Source organism: Salmo trutta, chromosome 32 (genome assembly GCF_901001165.1).
Source record: "Salmo trutta chromosome 32, fSalTru1.1, whole genome shotgun sequence".
Classification (NCBI taxonomy): domain Eukaryota; kingdom Metazoa; phylum Chordata; class Actinopteri; order Salmoniformes; family Salmonidae; genus Salmo; species Salmo trutta.
In genome coordinates, this window is record NC_042988.1 from 33849421 (window position 1) to 33872726 (window position 23306).

Sequence of the window (23306 nt, forward strand, 5' to 3'; positions counted from 1 at the left end):
AAAGAAACACAGACCGGACAAGTAGATGCGCAATGGATTATTGTCATAATTACCACGTTTTATGAGCTAAACTATGTGGAATATTGGCCTGTTGGAAACTACAACTCCCTACTACATCACACAGTTCAGGCTGGATCTGATTAACTCTAGAGAAACTGTGCAGTGTGCACATTGAGCTCACAGACAAAAAATTAACAAAATGGATTTCAAATAACTGAACCGACGTCGGTCAAATAGTTGTTTAATAAACAAAAAATAACCAAAATATCTAGAATCACAGCACATACATAGAGAGGAGAGAAAAGAAAGAGAGAAAAGAGAGGGAAAACAAGCTCAAGACTCCAGACTCGTTCACCGCACAGCAGAACACCTCAGAGCAAGATTTAATCCTAAAAACACTGCCCGAAATGTTGATGTGTTTCAGGAAGTGTCTTAACCAACAGGAACATCCAAAACACATTCATCATCATCATCATTATCATCATCATTACATCCCTACATGAATAGAGAATCAAGTATTGAGTATAGTGTCACCCCCGATACACACACACACACACACACACACACACACACAAACACACACACACACACACACACACACACACACAACAATCAGACTTCACAACATGGTTGGAGACATTTGTTCAATCAGAAGCATTATTCCCAGTCCCAGTGGCTCTACTGTCTATGTGTAAACAGTGTGACTGATCATGGTCTGCTGTCTCCAAGCTGCAGCAGGGAGTCCCTCTCCCCCTCTCCAGGTTTCAGTCTGCAGTAGGCAACACAGTCAGTCTATCCTCCTCTCTCCTCCTCTCCAGGTTTCAGACTGCAGTAGGCAACACAGTCAGTCTATCCTCCTCTCTCCTCTCCAGGTTTCAGTCTGCAGTAGGCAACACAGTCAGTCTATCCTCCTTTCTCCTCCTCTCCAGGTTTCAGACTGCAGTAGGCAACACAGTCAGTCTATCCTCTCTCCTCCTCTCCAGGTTTCAGTCTGCAGGAGGCAACACAGTCAGTCTATCCTCCTCTCCAGGTTTCAGTCTGCAGTAGGCAACACAGTCAGTCTATCCTCTCTCCTCCTCTTCAGGTTTCTGTCTGCAGTAGGCAACACAGTCAGTCTATCCTCCTCTCTCCTCCTCTCCAGGTTTCAGTCTGCAGGAGGCAACACAGTCAGTCTATCCTCCTCTCTCCTCCTCTCCAGGTTTCAGTCTGCAGTAGGCAACACAGTCAGTCTATCCTCTCTCCTCCTCTCCAGGTTTCAGTCTGCAGTAGGCAACACAGTCTGTCTATCCTCCCCTCTCCTCCTCTCCAGGTTTCAGTCTGCAGTAGGCAACATAGTCAGTCTACCCTCCTCTCTCCTCCTCTCCAGGTTTCAGACTGCAGTAGGCAACACAGTCAGTCTATCCTCCTCTCTCCTCCTCTCCAGGTTTCAGACTGCAGTAGGCAACACAGTCAGTCTATCCTCCTCTCTCCTCCTCTCCAGGTTTCAGACTGTAGTAGGCAACACAGTCAGTCTATCCTCCTCTCTCCTCCTCTCCAGGTTTCAGTCTGCAGTAGGCAACACAGTCAGTCTATCCTCCTCTCTCCTCCTCTCCAGGTTTCAGTCTGCAGTAGGCAACACAGTCAGTCTATCCTCCTCTCTCCTCCTCTCCAGGTTTCAGTCAGCAGTAGGCAACACAGTCAGTCTATCCTCCTCTCTCCTCCTCTCCAGGTTTCAGTCTGCAGTAGGCAACAGTCAGTCTATCCTCCTCTCTCCTCCTCTCCAGGTTTCAGACTGCAGTAGGCAACACAGTCAGTCTATCCTCCTCTCTCCTCCTCTCCAGGTTTCAAACTGCAGTAGGCAACACAGTCAGTTTATCCTCCTCTCTCCTCCTCCTCCACACTGAGAATAGAGACCTCATGGGGAGCCTGCCAGGGGAAGTCAACCCTCAGACACTGCACTGCCCAATATACTGTCAAAACAAAGAAACTAGGGGGGCTAGCTAGCTAAGTAATATGAGACTAGAAGGCCTAGCTAGCTAAGTAATATGAGACTAGGAGGGCTAGCTAGCTAAGTAATATGAGACTAGGGGGGCTAGCTAGCTAAGTAATACGAGCCTAGGGGGGCTAGCTAGCTAAGTAATAAGAGCCTAGGGGGGCTAGCTAGCTAAGTAATATGAGACTAGGGGGCTAGCTGGCTAAGTAATATGAGACATGGGGAGCTAGCTAGCTAAGTAATATGAGACTAGGAGGGCTAGCTAGCTAAGTAATATGAGACTAGGAGGGCTAGCTAGCTAAGTAATATGAGACATGGGGAGCTAGCTAGCTAAGTAATATGAGACCAGGGGAGCTAGCTAGCTAAGTAATATGAGACTAGGGGGGCTAGTTAGCTAAGTAATATGAGACTAGGAGGGCTAGCTAGCTAAGTAATATGAGACATGGGGAGCTAGCTAGCTAAGTAATATGAGACTAGGAGGGCTAGCTAGCTAGTAATAAGAAACTAGGGGGGCTAGCTAGCTAAATAATATGATACTAGGAGGGCTAGCTAGCTAAGTAATATGAGACATGGGGAGCTAGCTAGCTAAGTAATATGAGACTAGGAGGGCTAGCTAGCTAGTAATAAGAAACTAGGGGGCTAGCTAGCTAAATAATATGATACTAGGAGGGCTAGCTAGCCAAGTAATATGAGACTAGGAGGGCTAGCTAGCTAAGTAATATGAGACTAGGGGGGCTAGCTAGCTAAGTAATATGAGACTAGGACGGCTAGCTAGCTAAGTAATATGAGACTAGGAGGGCTAGCTGGCTAAGTAATATGAGACTAGGAGGGCTAGCTAGCTAAGTAATATAAAGAATAAAAAAATCCACCTCTCTAAAACAAGTCTCTCACCGTTGCCGCCTGCTATAGACCACCCTCTGCCCTCAGCTGTGCTCTGGACCCCATATGTGAACTGATTGCCCCCCATCTATCTTCAGAGCTTGTGCTGCTAGGTGACCTAAACTGGGACATGCTTAACACCCCAGCCATCCTACAATTTAAGCTTGATGCCCTCAATCTCACACAAATTATCAATGAACCTACCAGGTACAACCCCAAATCCGTAAACACGGGCACCCTCATAGATATCATCCTAACCAACTTGCCCTCTAAATACACCTCTGCTGTTTTCAACCAAGATCTCAGCGATCACTGCCTCATTGCCTGCATCCGTAATGGGTCAGCGGTCAAACGACCTCCACTCATCACTGTCAAACGCTCCCTGAAACACTTCAGCGAGCAGGCCTTTCTAATCGACCTGGCCCGGGTATCCTGGAAGGATATTGACCTCATCCCGTCAGTAGAGGATGCCTGTTTTTTTTTTTTAAATGCCTTCCTCACCATCTTAAATAAGCATGCCCCATTCAAGAAATGTAGAACCAGGAACAGATATAGCCCTTGGTTCTCTCCAGACCTGACTGCCCTTAACCAACACAAAAACATCCTGTGGCGTTCTGCATTAGCATCGAACAGCTCCCGCGATATGCAACTTTTCAGGGAAGTTAGAAACCAATATACACAGGCAGTTAGAAAAGCCAAGGCTAGCTTTGTCAAGCAAACATTTGCTTCCTGCAACACAAACTCAAAACAGTTCTGGGACACTGTAAAGTCCATGGAGAATAAGAACACCTACTCCCAGCTGCCCACTGCACTGAGGATAGGAAACTCTGTCACCACCGATAAATCCACTATAATTGAGAATTTCAATAAGCATTTTCCTACGGCTGGCCATGCTTTCCACCTGGCTACCCCTACCCCGGTCAACAGCACGGCACCCCCACAGCAACTCGCCCAAGCCTTCCCCATTTCTACTTTTCCCAAATCCAGTCAGCTGATGTTCTGAAAGAGCTGCAAAATCTGGACCCCTACAAATCAGCCGGGCTAGACAATCTGGACCCTTTCTTTCTAAAATTATCTGCCGAAATTGTTGCAACCCCTATTACTAGCCTGTTCAACCTCTCTTTCGTGTCGTCTGAGATTCCCAAAGATTGGAAAGCAGCTGCGGTCATCCCCCTCTTCAAAGGGGGGGACACTCTTGACCCAAACTGCTACAGACCTATATCTATCCTACCCTGCCTTTCTAAGGTCTTCGAAAGCCAAGTCAACAAACAGATTACCGACCATTTCGAATCCCACCGCACCTTCTCCGCTATGCAATCTGGTTTCCGAGCTGGTCATGGGTGCACCTCAGCCACGCTCAAGGTCCTAAACGATATCTTAACCGCCATCGATAAGAAACAATACTGTGCAGCCGTATTCATTGACCTGACCAAGGCTTTCGACTCTGTCAATCACCACATCCTCATCGGCAGACTCAATAGCCTTGGTTTCTCAAATGATTGCCTTGCCTGGTTCACCAACTACTTCTCTGATAGAGTTCAGCGTGACAAATCGGCGGACCTGTTGTCCGGGCCTCTGGCAGTCTCGATGGGGGTGCCACAGGGTTCAATTCTTGGGCCGACTCTCTTCTCTGTATACATCAATGATGTCGCTCTTGCTGCTGGTGAGTCTCTGATCCACCTCTACGCAGACGACACCATTCTGTATACTTCTGGCCCTTCTTTAGACACTGTGTTAATAACCCTCCAGACGAGCTTCAATGCCATACAATTCTCCTTCCGTGGCCTCCAACTGCTCTTAAATACAAGTAAAACTAAATGCATGCTCTTCAACCGATCGCTGCCTGCACCTGCCCGCTTGTCCAGCATCACTACTCTGGACGGTTCTGACTTAGAATATATGGACAACTATAAATACCTAGGTGTCTGCCTAGGTGTCCTATTTCGCAACAAAGCATCCTTCACTCATGCTGCCAAACATACCTTCGTAAAACTGACCATCCTACCGATCCTCGACTTCGGCAATGTCATTTACAAAATAGCCTCCAATACCCTACTCAATAAATTGGATGCAGTCTATCACAACGCCATCCGTTTTGTCACCAAAGCCCCATATACTACCCACCACTGCGACCTGTACGCTCTCGTTGGCTGGCCCTCGCTTCATACTCGTCACCAAACCCACTGGCTCCAGGTCATCTACAAGACCCTGCTAGGTAAAGTCCCCCCTTATCTCAGCTCGCTGGTCACCATAGCAGCACCCACCTGTAGCACGCGCTTTAGCAGGTATATCTCTCTGGTCAACCCCAAAGCCAATTCCTCCGTTGGCCGCCTCTCCTTCCAGTTCTCTGCTGCCAATGACTGGAACGAACTACAAAACCTCTGAAACTGGAAACACTTATCTCCCTCACCAGCTGTCAGAGCAGCTCATATATTTCTGCACCTGTACATAGCCCATCTATAATTTAGCCCAAACAACTACCTCTTCCCCTACTGTATTTATTTGTTTATTTTGCTCCTTTGCACCCCATTATTTATATTTCTACTTTGCACATTCTTCCACTGCAAATCTACCATTCCAGTGTTTTACTTGCTATATTGTATTTACCTCGCCACCATGGCCTTTTTTTGCCTTTACCTCCCTTATCTCACCTCATTTGCTCACATTGTATATAGACTTATTTTTCTACTGTATTATTGACTGTATGTTTGTTTTACTCCATGTGTAACTCTGTGTTGTTGTATGTGTCGAACTGCTTTGCTTTATCTTGGCCAGGTCGCAATTGTAAATGAGAACCTGTTCTCAACTTGCCTACCTGGTTAAATAAAGGTGAAATAAAATATATATATATTTTTTTAATTATATGAGACTAATATGAGGCTAGCTAGCTAAGTAATATGAGTCCAGGAGGGCTAGCTAGCTAAGTTATATGAGACCAGGGGAGCTAGCTAGCTAAGTAATATGAGACTAGGAGGGCTAGCTAGCTAAGTAATATGAGACTAGGAGGGCTAGCTAGCTAAGTAATATGAGACTATGAGGGCTAGCTAGCTAAGTAATATGATACTAGGAGGGCTGGCTAGCTAAGTTATATGAGACCAGGGGGGCTAGCTAGCTAAGTAATATGAGACTAGGAGGGCTAGCTAGCTAAGTAATATGATGCTAGGAGGGCTGGCTAGCTAAGTAATATGAGACTAGGAGGGCTGGCTAGCTAAGTTATATGAGACCAGGGGGGCTAGCTAGCTAAGTAATATGAGACTAGGAGGGCTAGCTAGCTAAGTAATATGAGACTAGGAGGGCTAGCTAGCTAAGTAATATGATACTAGGAGGGCTGGCTAGCTAAGTTATATGAGACCAGGGGGGCTAGCTAGCTAAGTAATATGAGACTAGGAGGGCTAGCTAGCTAAGTAATATGAGACTAGGAGGGCTAGCTAGCTAAGTAATATGATACTAGGAGGGCTGGCTAGCTAAGTTATATGAGACCAGGGGGGCTAGCTAGCTAAGTAATATGAGACTAGGAGGGCTAGCTAGCTAAGTAATATGATACAACACTGTTGTAGTGGGGTTGATTATTAGGCCTGTGGTGTTTGAAATGAAGTGAGCTTCAGCAACAACATGACATATTGAGGATTCATATTGTATGCTACATGTTCTTAAAGGATGTGGACAGCATTGTGGACTACTTAATGTAACAAAGACAAAGATCCTTCAGAATCATATACCATCTCATAAAGAAGCATCTGAGCCAGGTCATGTCAGATAATGTCGTATAGGCTAAACTCAGATTATCTGTAAAGATCATGTAAACATGATAGAAAATGGACAGGCATTCGATATCATTTTGGCAGCATGTCCAATATACATGTCATGGTAAAGCCTAAGTGATCCGATTAGCATTTTAACTTTACACTCTCTCTCTCTCTCTGCAGCATTTTGTCTCCCTCTAGATTCAGCCCTACCAGACTAGCAACACTCTGTTTCACACTATGCTCCATGGTCTCCTTGACAACAGAAACCTGCTGGGGCTAGCACTGCAGCTAGGACAGGGGCACCATCCCCCACACACGTGCACATACACAGGTACGCACAGAGAGACACACACACACGTGCATATATGCAGATACGCACACGTGTACCGTGCACACACTCACACACATACAGAGACACATACACAAACACACACCTCTGAACTGTAAATTATCACGCATAAAAACCCAGCATAAAGTACTGTGGGTAGGCCAACCATAATAATCTGGAAAATGAATGAAAGAGCTGGATTACAATCCATGTGACACATGCTGTGTGCTGCACGCTCCCTGGCCTGGGTAATCCTCTATAATATCACAACACAGGAGGATGGAGGATACACAGGATTAGGTACAGCTACAGCCGTTGTAGAGCTAAAACCTATGGTGATTTCTGGACCGGAACGAGGCCTTCTTTTAAAGCCATTGTGTAATTGAATTCGGAGTTCCAGCGACCACTCTATTCCAACACAGTGACTATAACTAACTAACACTAAGGACTGGCTTCTCGGACACAGATTAAGCCTGACCATGCTTTTTAGTCCAGGACTAGGTTTAAAGGGGCGTTTCCCAAACTTGGTCCTCGGAATCCCAAGGGCTCCATGCTTTGGTTTTTGCCCTAACACTACACAGCTGATTCAAATGATCAAAGCTAGATGATTAGCTGATCATTTAAATCATCTGTGTAGTGTTAGGGTAAAAACCAAAGCATGCATTGAAGAAGCGTTTACTTACTGTGCTTAAGTCATACGTTGGTTGTTCCATGTATTCAATGTGTTTATTGTAAGCTGCTGCGGAAGACTCATCTCAGATAAACGACTAGAAGGGAAATATAAAGGCTACTGAGCATTTCAGAAATCTGAGGGGTTTAGACCCTACTGAGGAACTCAACACTGCATCGCCTTAACAATGCAACTGGGTCAGAGGAATCATCAGATAGTGGAGTGTGTGAACCAACACACAGTAAAGTATCATCAGATGACTCCCATAAATTCATACTGGGATAATCACCCCTTACGGACGCGAACGTACACACACACACACACACACACACACAGACACACACATTGAAGGGAGTAGACTGCAAAACCAACCCTAGGCTCACTTCTCAGTCCTCACCTACCTCATCCCCTTTCTGTATCTGATCCTGTCACACAATCACTCCTTCTGTTGTAGACCTACAGTCACCATGGGCTATTGGGTTTACCACCGTTCAGTGTACCAGACAACTCTGTGGTCTATTCCTTTCTCTGAGAGCCCATTGTATTCAAACACATCAGATGACACCTCAGGCCTCTCTGTGGACAGTTCCGTAATAGACTAAAACTTAGCGTACCAACAGTTGAAAAACAGTCATAAAGAAAACACCTGATTGAGATTCAGGGTATTCTAACCAAATCCAATACCACTTAGGCCTACACATCTACTACAAAGAAAGTCATGGGAATAAAGTCAATCGAAGTTGACACAAATGTAGTGAACGGCGACAGTGCAACACCACAACCAAAGTTCCCTCTAGGAAAAATAAAGATACTCTATTCTATAGAAAAAAAAGCTCCCTTAAAGGCAAATGTAAAAAAAAAAAAAGATAGAGGGAGATAATTGTTTACTAATTGGTTTATTTTCCTCTGTCTTTTTCACTACAAAACATAGAAACGCATCATTTTCACATATGTTGATGTTGGAGTGGTGCTGGAGATGAAGAATATGAAGTAGAATTGTTGTTACATTTCCCTTTAACATAGCCTATAATTCAGCCATTTCTGAATCCTCAACATGGTGTGTGTGAAATAAATAACTAACTATCCTAACTTCTCAAAGAGTTTTGACAGGACCCTGTTCTTTCAAGGGCTGAGGGCTGCAGAGGTTGAATATACGCACCAGCTGGGCTCATCTAAAACGCATCTCACTACGGAGGTGCCAGCCTGAGGTAATACATTCAGAGAGAGAGATTCCCTCCTTTATTTCCTCTTCTATCCCCTCTTTTCTCTAACCTCTGAGAAATTCACACCATTCTGTAGTTCTATTCTGTAATCTGTCAGTCCAGGCACCAGACAGTAACAGGTCGTTCTCGGTTTGTCCCACAGACACTTGTGGATAGACAACGTCCATACAACACAGCCTGTGTGTCTGTGGATGGGGCACAGACTGTCCCCGTCTCTGTCTCTGTGCCCCTAATGCTCCCAGGCCCTCAGCTAATGTACCCCACCATTGTGTGGAGAGTTGAAAGCTCAGTTAGACAAATGTAGTATTATCATGAAACTGACAGCTAGGCTACCCCTAGGCTATTTATTTACAAATATACTGAGGATATGACAAGAAAACATGGGCATAACATAGTCTCCTTTCTCATGTATTCTGATGAAACAGACTATCGGCTAATGAAAATGGATCCACATCAGTGAAATGAAACAACATTAATAGCTTCTACTCAGCTCAATTCCAAAGCCTTCTAGTTCATTTGTGTATTACATGTCAATACGTTGATAGCAAATCCTTGCTTTTCTGCAGAGTGCAATTCAACAGAAATGATTCACACATAAGTAAAACAAAACATTACTGACATACATTCACAACGGCACTATAGACGAAAAAACTAAAGAGATAGTCACAAACAACATAAATATTATTGTTGGTAAAAATGTATTTTCAAAGAACAAAGATGCAGTAAAAATTTCAAGGGAGCTTTAGGTCGCAAATAAGGGGAGATTTAGGGAAATTCACAAACCTTCTCCAGCTTTTCAAAGTGCTCCCGCAGGAATTTCATAGGACGCTCAGGCTTGGCGATGCACAAGTTGACAATGCACTCTTTGAGGATCTGCTGGATGTTGTGCTTCTGCACGAACACTTCACAGCCCTTCAGACTCTCGTCTTCTTCCAGATTAGGGGAGGAGGAGGTGGCCATGTTATTTATCTGGTTTATCTGCAGAGAGGGGGAGAGGAGGGGTGGTTGAGGAGAGAGAAGATGAAGGGAGAAGAGGAGAGAAGAGGAGGGGAGAAGAGAGGGGAGGAGGCGAGAGGAGAGGTGGAAAGAGGAGAGGAGGAGGGTAGGGAAGAGCAGGGGAGGTTGAGGAGAGAGAAGACACAGGGAGAAGAGGAGAGAAGAGGAGAGGGGCGGGGAGGGGGAGACGAGAGGTGGAAAGAGGAGGAGGGGAGAAGGGAAAAGAGGAGAAGATGAGAAGAGTTGAGTAGAGGAGAGGAGGAGATAAGAGGAGGAGTGGGGGGGAGGGTAGAAGAGGAAATGATGAAGAGGAGAAGAGAAGGGGAGAGAGAGAGAGAGAGAGAGAGTGAGAGATATAAAGAGAGAAAAAAAGAGAGTGAGAGTGAGAGAAAGAAGAGTAGGGGAGAAGAGGAGAGGTTGTCAGAATGAGAAATATCAGCCCCTGGTTGTTTGTGTGTCTGTCTCAGTCAGTTTTCATTTTCTTTAAATGTGATAGGGGCTGGATCTCCAAACTACAATAATTAATAAGGCTTGTTGATGACCACTTAGCATACTAGATTATCAAAGCAATACCTTGACATGATCAAATCATACTTCAGTACCTGTTGCAAGTGTAATGCATAGTTACAATGTAGTTACAGTCACACTATCTAGAGGAGCATATTGTTTAGTGTCACCTCAATGTATTTACACCTTTACATAGCCTAGCCCACATCAGCAACACTGTCAAATAAAGGATGCATTCTCAAATCATGTGGTTTTAAAACGATGTAATAGCTTCTGACAACAAGGTAGCCTGTCATGGAATAATATGTAAAGACAGTCAGATTAGGGACAGAGATAGCTAAACAAAGCCTCCGCAAATTCACTTCCGCTATTTAAATTACAAGGAACCATCACGGTTGATGTGTTACTGTAGCTAGCCTCTAAAACTAGCTTCTACATAGCTAGCTAGCAAGCTTAAAACTAAAACTAGGTAGGCTAACGTTAGCTAGCTATCATAAATCCATAACCTCCATATTTCCATGGAAGATGACTGTAAGGCAGCTAGCTTATCATTGGCCTCAATGTGTAACATTTAAAATTGGCAAGCTAGCTATTATATAATTTTCTGTGAAAATCAAATGTTTCCTAAGTAGCATTACTAGAGCACCTGTTTAAGTGTTTCCGGGCACGAGACGATCTTTCATGTCTCACATAAGATGACAAACAAATCACAACCATGGCAAAACAAAAAGCAATATTCAAGCCTAGTTTCATTTGCTGATAAATACGTCAACACGTTGAGGTTTTGCCAGATACGATATTCGTTGTGCCATTCTGGTTCTTACCGTTATTTTCCGGGGATGCTCAGGTTCTTGGCTACGGATGTTGTTTGCAAGGTAGGTACTCTAGCTAGAGAAGATGCTCTGCCGCTGCTCGGTTGCTTCTTCCGCTGGGGCTCGCTCTGCGTCTGTCTCAATGACGTCAATCTGTCACTTTTTATTCAGCCGCAAAGCAACTCACGAGGCCAGCAACAAGCTTACAATCCTTTTACTCATTTCAAATGTTTAAATAATTATGTACCGTGGCGTTCCTTATGTGGATGTCCACATCATCGTGTCATGTTCAATACACCAGTTTCATAAGAAGAGGGCAGGTGTTAGTTTTTCTCAGCAGTATCAGACAGAGAAAATGTTCTCTGACAGACGACACTGACAGACCTGACCTGCTCCTGACCTGCTCATGCGGAGAAAGCACAAAAATACCATTTTCTGCCCATTAGTTATGAGGCTTAGTTATGAGGCTGTGATACGAAGTCTATCATTGGGCTCTGCCAAATTGTGTTACTGACAGACTTAATAAAATGCCATAAACCTAACCTTAAGAAGAATGTGATATTAAAGCACCGTTTTCCAACTCTGTTATACTACAGTTATTATATTGTTATGGTATAAGTGATACTATTTATATTATAAGATATATCTATTTCATCATGCTATTCAACATACACATCAATGACTTTCTGTAACAAAAATACATTATGTCAAATATTTATTCCATAGATGTAGATTCATTTCCACTGCATTGCATGGAACTGCAATAGTGGTCAATAAAGTTTTCAAGGTTTGAATTAGAGTTATCGTAAAGCAAGTATGTTTGTCTCAACGCTGATCGTTGCCATATCAACAGTGAAAATGGCAACAACTATGGCGCCCGGAGAAGAACGTGCTGCTTCTGAAGTTTTGAGAGCGCTTGCTCGACATCTAAACTGTCTCAACGAAGACAGCAAAACCACAAGAAAACGAGCGCTTGAAGAAATCAAAAGAGAAACTATTGATAAAGGGCTTTCGAGCGGCGTGTTGCAGGAGGTTTTCACGTGTCTGCTGAAGTCGCTCCTGAAATGCCTGTCAGATCCTATGGAAAGATGCAGAGAGACTGCCATACACATGCTTGGAGATTTTATTCGGTGTGTTCCTCAACCGGAGGATTCGTTGCCTTATCTTATGCCCGCTTTGACGCAGCGGCTCGGCGGGAAAGAGATCCTGGAGCCCGCGGAGGAACTTAGGCTGTCCATGGTGGAGGTTCTGACTCTCACAGTGGAGGTGTGTGGCAGGCACCTAGCTCCCTACCTCGACGATATGATGAAGATATTGCAGAGAACTATTGTCGACCCTTTCCCAGACGTCAAAAGGGAGAGTTGCAAATGCACTGTTCATTTTGCAAAAAGTGTACCAGGTAAGATGCTCGAGAACAGGTAAGATGCTTGAGAATATACTGTGTGTATTCTTGTTAGCCCACACATTAGGCTAACTAGTTAGCTAAAGTTTATCTTATAGGGTTGCCATGGTTGCAGATTGCATGGACACCTGACCAAGCTGTGTCAGAGTGGTTGTTTTTTGTGGCTCTAAGTTATTTGGTACACACTCCAATGCTCTACAAGGTTGTCATTTAATATAAATATAAATTATTTATTAAGTTAATAGAAATAAAGACAATGGGACAAAAACTAAATCATTTGTTTCTCTGTGATTTGCATGCCCTACAGAGCTAGCTATGTATGGTCTCTCTGAATACATGTATAACCATTGAATGTATTGATAAGATTCAGGAAATCGTACCCTAATTTATACTGTGGCATGAAGTGACAGTCACCTTGCATTCATCTTGTTTGAAATGCTTCTCTCTCTCTATCCCCAGAACATTTCCACATGCAGGCAGAGAGCCTGGTCAAGCCCCTGATGCAGACCGTCTCCCATCAGCATTCCCGTGTGCGTGTGTCCACCATCGAGGCCACTGGAGCGGTCATCCAGTACGGCACGGGGAAGAACGTGGACGATGTGCTCTCTCACCTGGCACAGAGGCTGTTTGACGACTCACCACAGGTTGGCTCTGTCAAATCAGATAAAGATCAACTACTCCTAGTGACAGTGTTAATGATTAGATTATTAGACTAATTCTGTCAAATCTGGCAGATAATTCTCAAATACCCCTAGTGACATTTAGTGTTAATGATTAGACTAATTCTGTTATTACTGAGTTAATCTAGATTATTATTTTCCTTGTTAGATAAATGTGGTATAAATATTTGTCTTACCAAAATAAACAAACTGATCAATCTAATCAATCCAACATCAATAAAGGCTGCTTTTCTTTTACACCAACAGTTACTACAGTGGTTCCCAAACTGTGGGGCATGTGAGGTGTTGGCGGGGGTCCCCCCCCAATTAAAAAAAAATATATATATATATAAAGATAGATTTAGATTTTTTTTAAATGTATTCAGCCCGGCTTAAAACTCACTCTTGAAAGTTGTAATAGTAGAATGCACAAGGTACATTTTTGAAATTGGGTAGTGCATCATCAGTTCTTCTTGTCATGTTAGTCATTGCATAACTTAGAGCTATTTATAACTTGTCAGAAATATCCAGATCAACTAGCCCATGTCAGCTAACGTTTTTTATTTCGCTTTTTTAGCCCATAGATATTGTTGTAATTTTCACTCAAATATCACATGAATACACATTAGACATGGCAAAATGTATAGAATTGCAAGAACATTTGCTTTAAAACTGCAACATTTTCTTTGCACCCCATGACAAAATGTGTATAATTGTAGGAAATAAGCTTTAAACCTGCAACATTTTCTACACCAACATGGGGGGTGTTAACAGTTTGTGTCATGAACAGTACTTGTGTCCATAGAAATAGACGTGGTGCGCACGCAGGGGGGCTCGGGTTGTTCCCCAATGCTGGAAGAGAGGCACAGAGTGAAAAACTTTGAGACCCCTTAGTTACTACAATACCATACAAGGTGTTTTCCTCACTTAAGAAACTATGTTTTGTTTCATCCCACTTCTCTCTCCTCCAGGTGAGAAAAGCTGTGACTGTGGTTGTTGGTGACTGGCTGCTCCACCTGCGAGACAGATACTCCTACTTCCACAAGCTCATCCCCCTCCTACTGAGTAGCCTCAGCGATGACATCCCAGAGATTAGGTACCTATTGTACAGGGCTGGGCTCAATTCGAATTGAAGGCAGTCAATTCAGGAAGTGATTTTAATTCAAAATTCAATTTGTTTTAAACTTTTGAAATAAATAGCTTCTACTCCTTGAAAATATATGCAGTTTTTTCCAATTTTGAATTGTAATTTGAGTTTACTTCCTGAATTGACTGCCTTTAATTCAAAAGACTGACCCAGTCCTTAACCACCCTGCCTTTGATACCACCCATTCACTCACTCAGACCTAGGAAATATGCAGCCACAAATACGCATATACTGTATCCGGGTTGCTTGTGCAGATTACTGTAGATACCTACTTATACAGTAGGTTTGGTGTGACAGAGGGAATAGTAGCAGCCAACAAGGCTGGGCTTTTGTGTTGTTTGTACATTGCGTGGTTATGGCGTGGGTTTGAATCCTGGGTCCGCCGTGGCAGGGATGGACATGCATTATCATTATATTTGTCTCTCTCTCCCTTCCAGTCAACGAGCTGCTGACCTGTGGAGGCAGACAGGCGCTCTGTGGGAGCAGGAGAATGAGGATGACCTGAAGGACAAGATGGACTTCCTCCTGACCCCACCTGACCTCTACCCTGCTGGAGGTGAGTGAACTCCATCCCTACTACTGCAGAGATGAAACAATGTACCATTTTGTTATTTTTTTTTTTTTTTAGCCCTTTTTCTCCCCACTTTTGTGGTATCCAATTGGTAGTTACAGTCTTGTCTCATCGCTGCAACTCCTGTACGGACTCGGGAGCGGTGAAGGTCAAGAGCCGTGTTTCTTCCGAAACACAACCCAACCAAGCTGCACTGCTTCTTGACAGAATGCCCACTTAACCCGGAAGCCAGCCGCACCAATGTGTCGGAGGAAACACTGAACCTGGCGACAGTGTCAGCGTGCATTGGGCCCGGTCCACCACAGGAGTCGCTAGTGCCCAATGGGACAAGGACATCTCTGCCGGTCAAACCCTCCCCTAACCCAGACGACGCTGGGCCAATTGTGAGATACCCCATGGGTCTCCCGGTCGCGGCCGGCTATGACAGAGCCTGGACTCTAACCCAAGATCTCTAGTGGCACAGCTAGTACTGCGATGCAGTGCCTTAGACCACTGCACCACTTGGAGGCCCGAAACAACAATGTACCATTCGCCGCTCAATTGACATAGAAAGTGAATATAGGATCTTTGGTTGGTGCAAAAAATATATATTTACAGGGTTAAAAGAAGGCTAGACAAGAAAAACAAATCACTAAAGAAATATATTGGATTTTGTCTCCTGCAGAGAGATACAAGGCCTTCAGTGAATGTAGCCCATTGAGGAAAGGTTAGTTAGTTACTGTCCCATGAGTGTGTTGTCTTGATTACAATAATGAAGAAGAAAGTTCATCAGTGCATTGATACAGCCTGAAGAACACCAGCCAGTGTAAACCGTGTGATTTGTTGTTGTGGCCTTCTCTGTACAGCCACCTCCACCGATCTAGTTATGTACTCCTTCCTCTGAAAGTAGGTCAGACGCAGCGTGGGGTTCAGCTGCCTTTATTAATAAGAAGAACTGTCTTCTGAGGGCATGATGGATCTATCGATGATTGACGTCAGAGCAGTCTGGGCATGGAGAGAGGGCTGTAGGGGCTGGGGAGGGATGCTGTGCTGTGCTGTCAATGATCCATCTAGCCTATCTATCCATCCTAAATATGCTTTGTTTCTTCAGTTGTACTTCTGCTTGCTGTAATATAGCAGGATTCTCACATTCCTATCTGTGTGTCCTAGTTGCTGTAGCCTGAAATATAAACTGATACCATGGTGAAATGGAGCATGTCAGTTTGAATTCCAAGCTTTAGTAAGTCATCATCTGCACCTCTGTGCGTGGGATAATTTGCTCTTCTCTTGCATTGATTTAATTGTAATATTTTTTTTATACATGACTCGTTAAATATTCAGTTATTCACATCATGGGGTCTTAATTATATTTTAATCAAGGGAAAGAAGGGAACAGGATTTTATTTAAATTTTTTTGGGACTAGGTTTAAATGATTTTTTTACTCTATATAACATTAGTTTTCTGTAATAAGAAGTACTGTCTTCTTGTCTGTCTTTGAGCATACAACTTTTATACAAATCCTTGAATTATTCCTTTAGATTTGTCCGGAAAAAAATAAAAATACGTATGAGCTACGACCATAAACCAACTGTGCTTACCCTTTTCCCCAAGAGTGCTTAGTCATGTGGAGTTCCAAGCCTCCATATATTACTCACCTCTATTGGCCTGCGGGTTACGTATTCTACAGGTTATGTGTTATGTCATTAGATCTGCTCCGTCAATCATACAAGGCTCTCCATGACACAGTGCTTGACTAATAGCCGATTATTGTCGGCACTCTGCCCCCTAACACCCTCATTACTAAGACTAACGTGTGGATGTGGTGTGGAGACTAGAGGGGTTTTCTGCAGGGCTGGTGCCCACCTACACACTCTCTCTCTCTCTCTCTCTCTCTCTCTCTCTCTCACGTGCGTCCTGCAGGGCTGGTGCCCACCTACACTCTCTCTCTCACACACACGTGCGTCCTGCAGGGCTGTTGCCCACCTTCCCCTACTCCCCTTTTACATACACACGCACTCATGCACGTGCACACACTCTCTCTCTTTCTGGAACACACACACTCACGACTACCCCACTCACGCACCACCCCACCCCTGTGTGCGAAGCTGGAAGGGCAGGCCATTGGAGGGACAACACCCAGCCTGTGTTGCCTCCCCAAGTGCTTATTACCACCTATTAATAATGTCTATCAGCACTGTAGTGAAGAATGAGGAAGCCCTTCATCTGTTCATATCCCTGCTGGGTTCAGGAAGGAGAGGTGATGTCCTGTCTGACTTTCCATCCCACTCAGCAGGTGAAGACAGACAGCAGGCCTTTATCTAGAGCAGCAACCCTGCCGTTTCCCTCCTGACCTGATTTCAGTTTATTTCACATAGGCTACACTGGGAAGGCAGTTTGTTTCTATGACGGTCACACGCACTCACCACATTAGCCTGGTCCCAGATCAGTTTATGTCAAGATGTGACAATGAGTATGTTTACATGCACACTAATCATTTGATATTAATCTGGTTATGGCAGTAGGCTGAGTATGGCATAAGTCATGTCAATTGTAAACACCTTACTCTACCTATCTTAATCGGTGCAAGGTCAACATGGAAGTAAGCATACGCTGATGAAAACACCTGGTTTTCTGAGCAATCTTTAGAATTCTGAGGACATGTAAAGGCCTTCATCAGAGTTTTACAGCGGCGTATTAGATCTGAACGTGCTAGTACGAGCAGTGCAAGCTTCTATCTGTTGCGCTAGTGAAGTGAGTTTGGAAAAACTGAAAATATGCATCTCAGAAAGTAGTTTTCTCACAAACGTTATATGTCGGAATTCAGAATCAAATAGGCATCACAAAAATAACATGGTCGCTGTGGTAGAACGTTTATTTTGATTGGCCATTTTCTGCATTTATCAGAGTGCCATCAGGTAGCCTGATTTCAGATGTGTCCATGTAAACAGGATTATTAGGGACATCGTTCTTCTTGCAAAGCATGTAAACATTTAAATGGAGCTATTATATTGATCTGACTTCACAATAATCCTATTTTTGTGTGCATGTAACCGTACTCAATGACCCTAAGAGTTGGCAAGACGACACAAACAGATATGGGACCAGGCAACAACCTGTGGTTGAAGTGTGTGCACTGCATCTTAATCAGGTCTCGCCTCTTAAAAGATGGTTGAATTTCAATGGGCTGGCCTGTATGCATGAAGGATAAATTATTCCACTGTCCCAATCTCACCTTGTTAATGTTTTACCTCCCCCTATATGTCTGTCCGTTGATTTAATCCATAAGGGTATGTTGAGTTAAGTTAATGATAAAAATTCAATTAAGGCTGATGATTACAATGATGAAGGGTTTATTAAAAGGAAAGTTCCACTATGCAGGTGCAGTGGCTTTAACCCAGTGTCTGACAGGCAGGCTGCAATTATAATGACAGCGTAGCTGCCTCAGATATACTGTAGGAAGGTGCTGCTGCGATGGCGAGGGTAGATAACCCAGGCCCGGGGCTAAGGATGAGTTTGAACGTGATCACCCTGGTTGCTGGCCATAGGTAGGCTAAGTGTTGGGTACCCATATGCGTCCTGGGTTATGTTCATTAGGGCATGCAACATTAAACATTTTGCAACTGATAAGACAAGTCCATATAGTCCCTTTCTGTTTTAGTCCGTTTTCATCCGTTTGGTGCCTAATGAACATGACCGTCTGGTTGTGTAGTGCAGATCTGGGTCAGTCTCCAGCTCCACATGGTGATAATGCTGATGGATACTGGATGAGTCTCTCTCCCTGCCAGTCATAAATCCAACACGGCCCCCTCCTGTCTGAACAGGTCAGTGTCAGACAACTGGGACACCACCAGAAACGGCTTGTCTTGTCCTGTGTGATTCTGTAGGATTGATCACCCTCTTCCCCTCTCATTAGCAGCCTGCCAAAGACAAATAGAAAGAGGGAGACCTGTTCACGAGGGAGGGAGGGAGACCTGCTCATTGGATACTGAAGGAAAGTGAGAGGGAGGGAAGGCGGGAGAGAGAGAGGGAGGGAAGGTGGGAGAGAGGGATGAAGCATGTGGAGGCTATTCATTTAAAAATGTGTTCCACTTGCTCTGACAAGTCCCACGGAGAGGAAATCTCAATCGTAAAACCAAAAAGTACATGTCTGGAAAATGGGACTTAGACTGTAGAGTAAGATGCAGTCCTCTCTCTCCATCAGCAGTATCACTGTGACAGCAGAAAACACCCAACAAATGATGTTCCCTTCTTGCCTACTGAAGTGTTTTGTTGAAAAGAAATCTTGTAAAATTCTCCATCAGCATAACTGGGCCAGAGAACAACTGTTCCATAGCCCTATCTCTATTACACAGTTAGAAATAGGAGAACACAGTTACGACACAGTTAACTTATTAGCACTTGTAGATTTATAGGCTGCGTTTACACAGGCAGCCCAATTCTGATCTTTAGCCAAATGATTGGTCTTTTGAACTTTTGACCAGATCTTTTGCCCATAATTGGTGCAAACGCAGCCTTAGATGTAAATCTTAATTGGTCCATTTGTGTGCTTTTTAGTAGGCTGATGCATGTAGGCATTTTCATACACTTTCTAACCCACCTCCCCCACCCCTCTCTCTCCCCAGTGGCGCGTCCGGGCCTGGGCTGCAGGGAGCTGGTGGTGAGGAACCTGTCCAACCTGCTGCCGGCGCTGGCCCGCGACGTGGTTGACTGGGTGGCGGGCACGCGGGTCAAGACGGCCCAGCTCCTGTATGCCCTGCTGCTGCATGCTGAGGACCACTGCACCCAGCACCTGCAGCTGCTGCTCTCCACGCTGTACCGCGCCTGCACCGACCCCGAGAGCGACGTGGTCACCAACGTGAGTGGTCGAGACATAGAGACACATGATATCACTATGAGTTCTATGTAATCCAATGGGACGTCCCTACACCATTGGAAATGAAATGTAAAATGGTTAAGGTAGGGGTTAAGGTTAGGATTCTGGATAGCACTGACCTTTATCTCATCCTGGGGGGGTGGTCAGGTCAGGAAGTGGTAGTCCTAATAGTTGGATGATAGTGGTAGGCCTAATGGTTGGATGATTGTGGTGGGATGATAGTGGTAGGCCTAATGGTTGGATGATAGTGGTGGAATGGTAGTGGTAGGTCTAATGGTTGGATGATAGTGGAAGGTCTAATGGTTGGATGATAGTGGTGTGATGGTAGTGGTAGGCCTAATGGTTGGATGGTAGTGGTAGGTCTAATGGTTGGATGATAGTGGAAGGTCTAATGGTTGGATGATAGTGGTAGGTCTAATGGTTGGATGATATTGGTGTGATGGTAGTGGTAGGTCTAATGGTTGGATGATAGTAGTAGGTCTAATGGTTGGATGATAGTGGTGGGATGGTAGTGGTAGGTCTAATGGTTGGATGATAGTGGTAGGTTTAATGGTTGGATGATAGTGGTAGGCCTAATGGTTGGATTATAGTGGTAGGCCTAATGGTTGGATGATAGTAGTAGGTCTAATGGTTGGATGATATAGGTGGAATGGTAGTGGTAGGTCTAATGGTTGGATGATAGTGGAAGGTCTAATGGTTGGATGATAGTGGTAGGTCTAATGGTTGGATGATAGTGGTGGGATGGTAGTGGTAGGTCTAATGGTTGGATGGTAGTGGTAGGTCTAATGGTTGGATGATAGTGGTGGGATGGTAGTGGTAGGTTTAATGGTTGGATGATAGTGGTAGGTTTAATGGTTGGATGATAGTGGTAGGCCTAATGGTTGGATTATAGTGGTAGGCCTAATGGTTGGATGATAGTAGTAGGTCTAATGGTTGGATGATAGTGGTGTGATGGTAATGGTAGGTCTAATGGTTGGATGATAGTGGTAGATCTAATGGTTGGATGATAGTGGTAGGTCTAATGGTTGCATGATAGTGGTAAGTCTAATGGTTGCATGATAGTGGTAGGTCTAATGATTGGATGATAGTGGTGTGATGGTAGTGGTAGGCCTAATGGTTGGATGATAGTAGTAGGTCTAATGGTTGGATGATAGTGGTGTGATGGTAATGGTAGGTCTAATGGTTGGATGATAGTGGTAGATCTAATGGTTGGATGATAGTGGTAGGTCTAATGGTTGCATGATAGTGGTAGGTCTAATGGTTGGATGATAGTGGTTGGATGGTAGTGGTAGGTCTAATGGTTGGATGATAGTGGTGGGATGGTAGTGGTAGGTTTAATGGTTGGATGATAGTGGTAGGTTTAATGGTTGGATGATAGTGGTAGGCCTAATGGTTGGATTATAGTGGTAGGCCTAATGGTTGGATGATAGTAGTAGGTCTAATGGTTGGATGATAGTGGTTGGATGGAAGTGGAAGGCCTAATGGTTGAATGATAGTGTTAGGCCTAATGGTTGGATGATAGTGGTAGGCCTAATGGTTGGATGATAGTGGTAGGCCTAATGGTTGGATGATAGTGGTTGGATGATAGTGGAAGGTCTAATGGTTGGATGATAGTGGTAGGCCTAATGGATGGATGATAGTGGTTGGATGATAGTGGTAGGCCTAATAGTTGGATGATAGTGGTTGGATGATAGTGGTAGGCCTAATGGTTGGATGATAGTGGTAGGCCTAATGGTTGGATGATAGCGGTAGACCTAGTGGTAGGTCTAATGGGTGGATGATAGTGGTAAGTCTAATGGTTGGATGATAGTGGTTGGATGATAGTGGTAGGCCTAATGGTTGGATGATAGTGGTAGGCCTAATGGTTGGATGATAGTGGTAGGCCTAATGGTTGGATGATAGTGTTAGGCCTAATGGTTGGATGATAGTGTTAGGCCTAATGGTTGGATGATAGTGGTAGGCCTAATGGTTGGATGATAGTGGTAGGTCTAATGGTTGGATGATAGTGGTAGGTCTAATGGTTGAATGATAATGGTTGGTCTAATGGTTAGATGATAGTGTTGCTATTGCAGCTGGTGAGCTCTTTCTTGGATCTTGTCTCTCTTGTTAAACACATCTAATCTCCATTTAGACTAACTTGGATGAATAAAGGTTAAATCACTGTTAAATAAAAAAGATAATGGTAGAAATCGGCTCTACAGGTCGAATATACAGTACCTATGTGTTGGCTACTTCAGTTAATCACCGTAGACTGATGCATCGTTTGGGTGCCATTTTAACAAACTGCTCACAGTACTAATGGCCTTCCTTCCTTCAAGTTATTTCCATTATTGTCATGCTCATGGCCTATTTCCATTGACATTCTTTCCACCCAGAAACAGATGTTTCAGAGCTGCTGTGGTGAATGGCTTGATCTTGATGGTCATGTCATGAGAGGAGAGGACACACCTGCTGGCCTTAGAATAGACAGCAGTGAATAGTGATATATGTGTCTTATAGCCCTGAGATAGTTGGGCTGGGCTGGGCCTAAGGACTTGGGATGCATCTGCCCCAAGAGGAAGCCTTTGATGGTTCCTCTGATCCACTGGATGATAATGGATTATGAATTACATGGTTTTCTGTTATGTTGAATTCTTTCTTTCTCTCTTTCTCTCTAGTATTGGTCTCTGCTCTCTCGCTAATCTTTGCTCTCTCCATCAATTCAATGTGCTTTATTGGCATGAAATACTCTGTAATATTGGCAAATCATTCCATAAACTATAGTATTCTCTCCTCTCTCTCTGCAGTGTCTGAGGTCTGCCAAGCTGCTGGGGACCTTTGTCAGCCCCAAGGTCTTCCTCAAGCTGCTCCTGGTCCACTTGGAGACCTCCTCCTCCTCCTCCCCCCACACCCCCCTCATGGTCCTGGCTGCCGTGCTGGGGGGCTGCTCCAGGGACCTCTTGAAACCACACCTCCAGAAGATCGCTGATACGCTGGTCCAACCAGACGTCTGCCAAGAGTACCAGCAGGTGAGTCTATGACCCTTGACCTATGGGTATGACCTATGGATATGACCTATGGGTTGGGAATTGGGGGAAAAGGTAAATGCCATAACTACTGGTCGAGGATCAGATCATTATCCACATGAATGGTCTGTGGTTAGGGGTAACTTATGATGGTTCACATCTCAATGGGTTGAGATGTTTCCCCTATGTTATATTTGAGTCTCCAGCCAGGTCTGGTGAGGCACTTAGTTTTGAGCCTAAAACTGTTTACAGTGAAAGGTTCCATAAAGTGAAAGATTATTAAGATAAAATGCATTTTTTTCTATCAGGACTGTTGTAAAGCTTTTATAGGGATTACTGTGCTGTGAGGTCAGGGGGTTCACCTTTGAGTACATCACAAAATACTGACTCCACTAACGGCCACTGAGCAAGGCACATGTTGTTTTCACCAACCTTTCATTTCATTTCAACTGCTAGAGTCCTCTCGTAACCCCCCCCAACAAGAGAGAGAGAGACACACAGACGGAGAGAGAGACACACACAGACGGAGAGAGAGA

At 44.3% G+C, this 23306-nt stretch overlaps 2 protein-coding genes across 2 annotated transcripts in view; one reads left to right on the forward strand and one right to left on the reverse strand.

Moving 5' to 3' along the window:
* The window catches only part of prkar1b (protein kinase, cAMP-dependent, regulatory, type I, beta), a gene marked incomplete in the record, with an annotated part of 165702 nt that extends 154209 nt beyond the window's left edge, over positions 1–11493 (reverse strand). Inside the window, 2 exon segments of the mRNA XM_029728892.1 lie at positions 9602–9796; positions 11146–11493. Coding sequence (XP_029584752.1) covers positions 9602–9778 — 177 coding nt within the window.
* Positions 11494–11975: 482 nt separating this feature from the next.
* LOC115171770 (dynein assembly factor 5, axonemal) overlaps positions 11976–23306 on the forward strand; it is a 65693-nt gene continuing 54362 nt past the window's right edge. Inside the window, exons 1-6 of the mRNA XM_029728893.1 lie at positions 11976–12532; positions 12995–13179; positions 14166–14290; positions 14779–14897; positions 19515–19747; positions 22552–22773. Coding sequence (XP_029584753.1) covers positions 11992–12532; positions 12995–13179; positions 14166–14290; positions 14779–14897; positions 19515–19747; positions 22552–22773 — 1425 coding nt within the window. The 5' untranslated portion in view covers positions 11976–11991. The remainder of the gene's footprint in view (positions 12533–12994; positions 13180–14165; positions 14291–14778; positions 14898–19514; positions 19748–22551; positions 22774–23306) is intronic.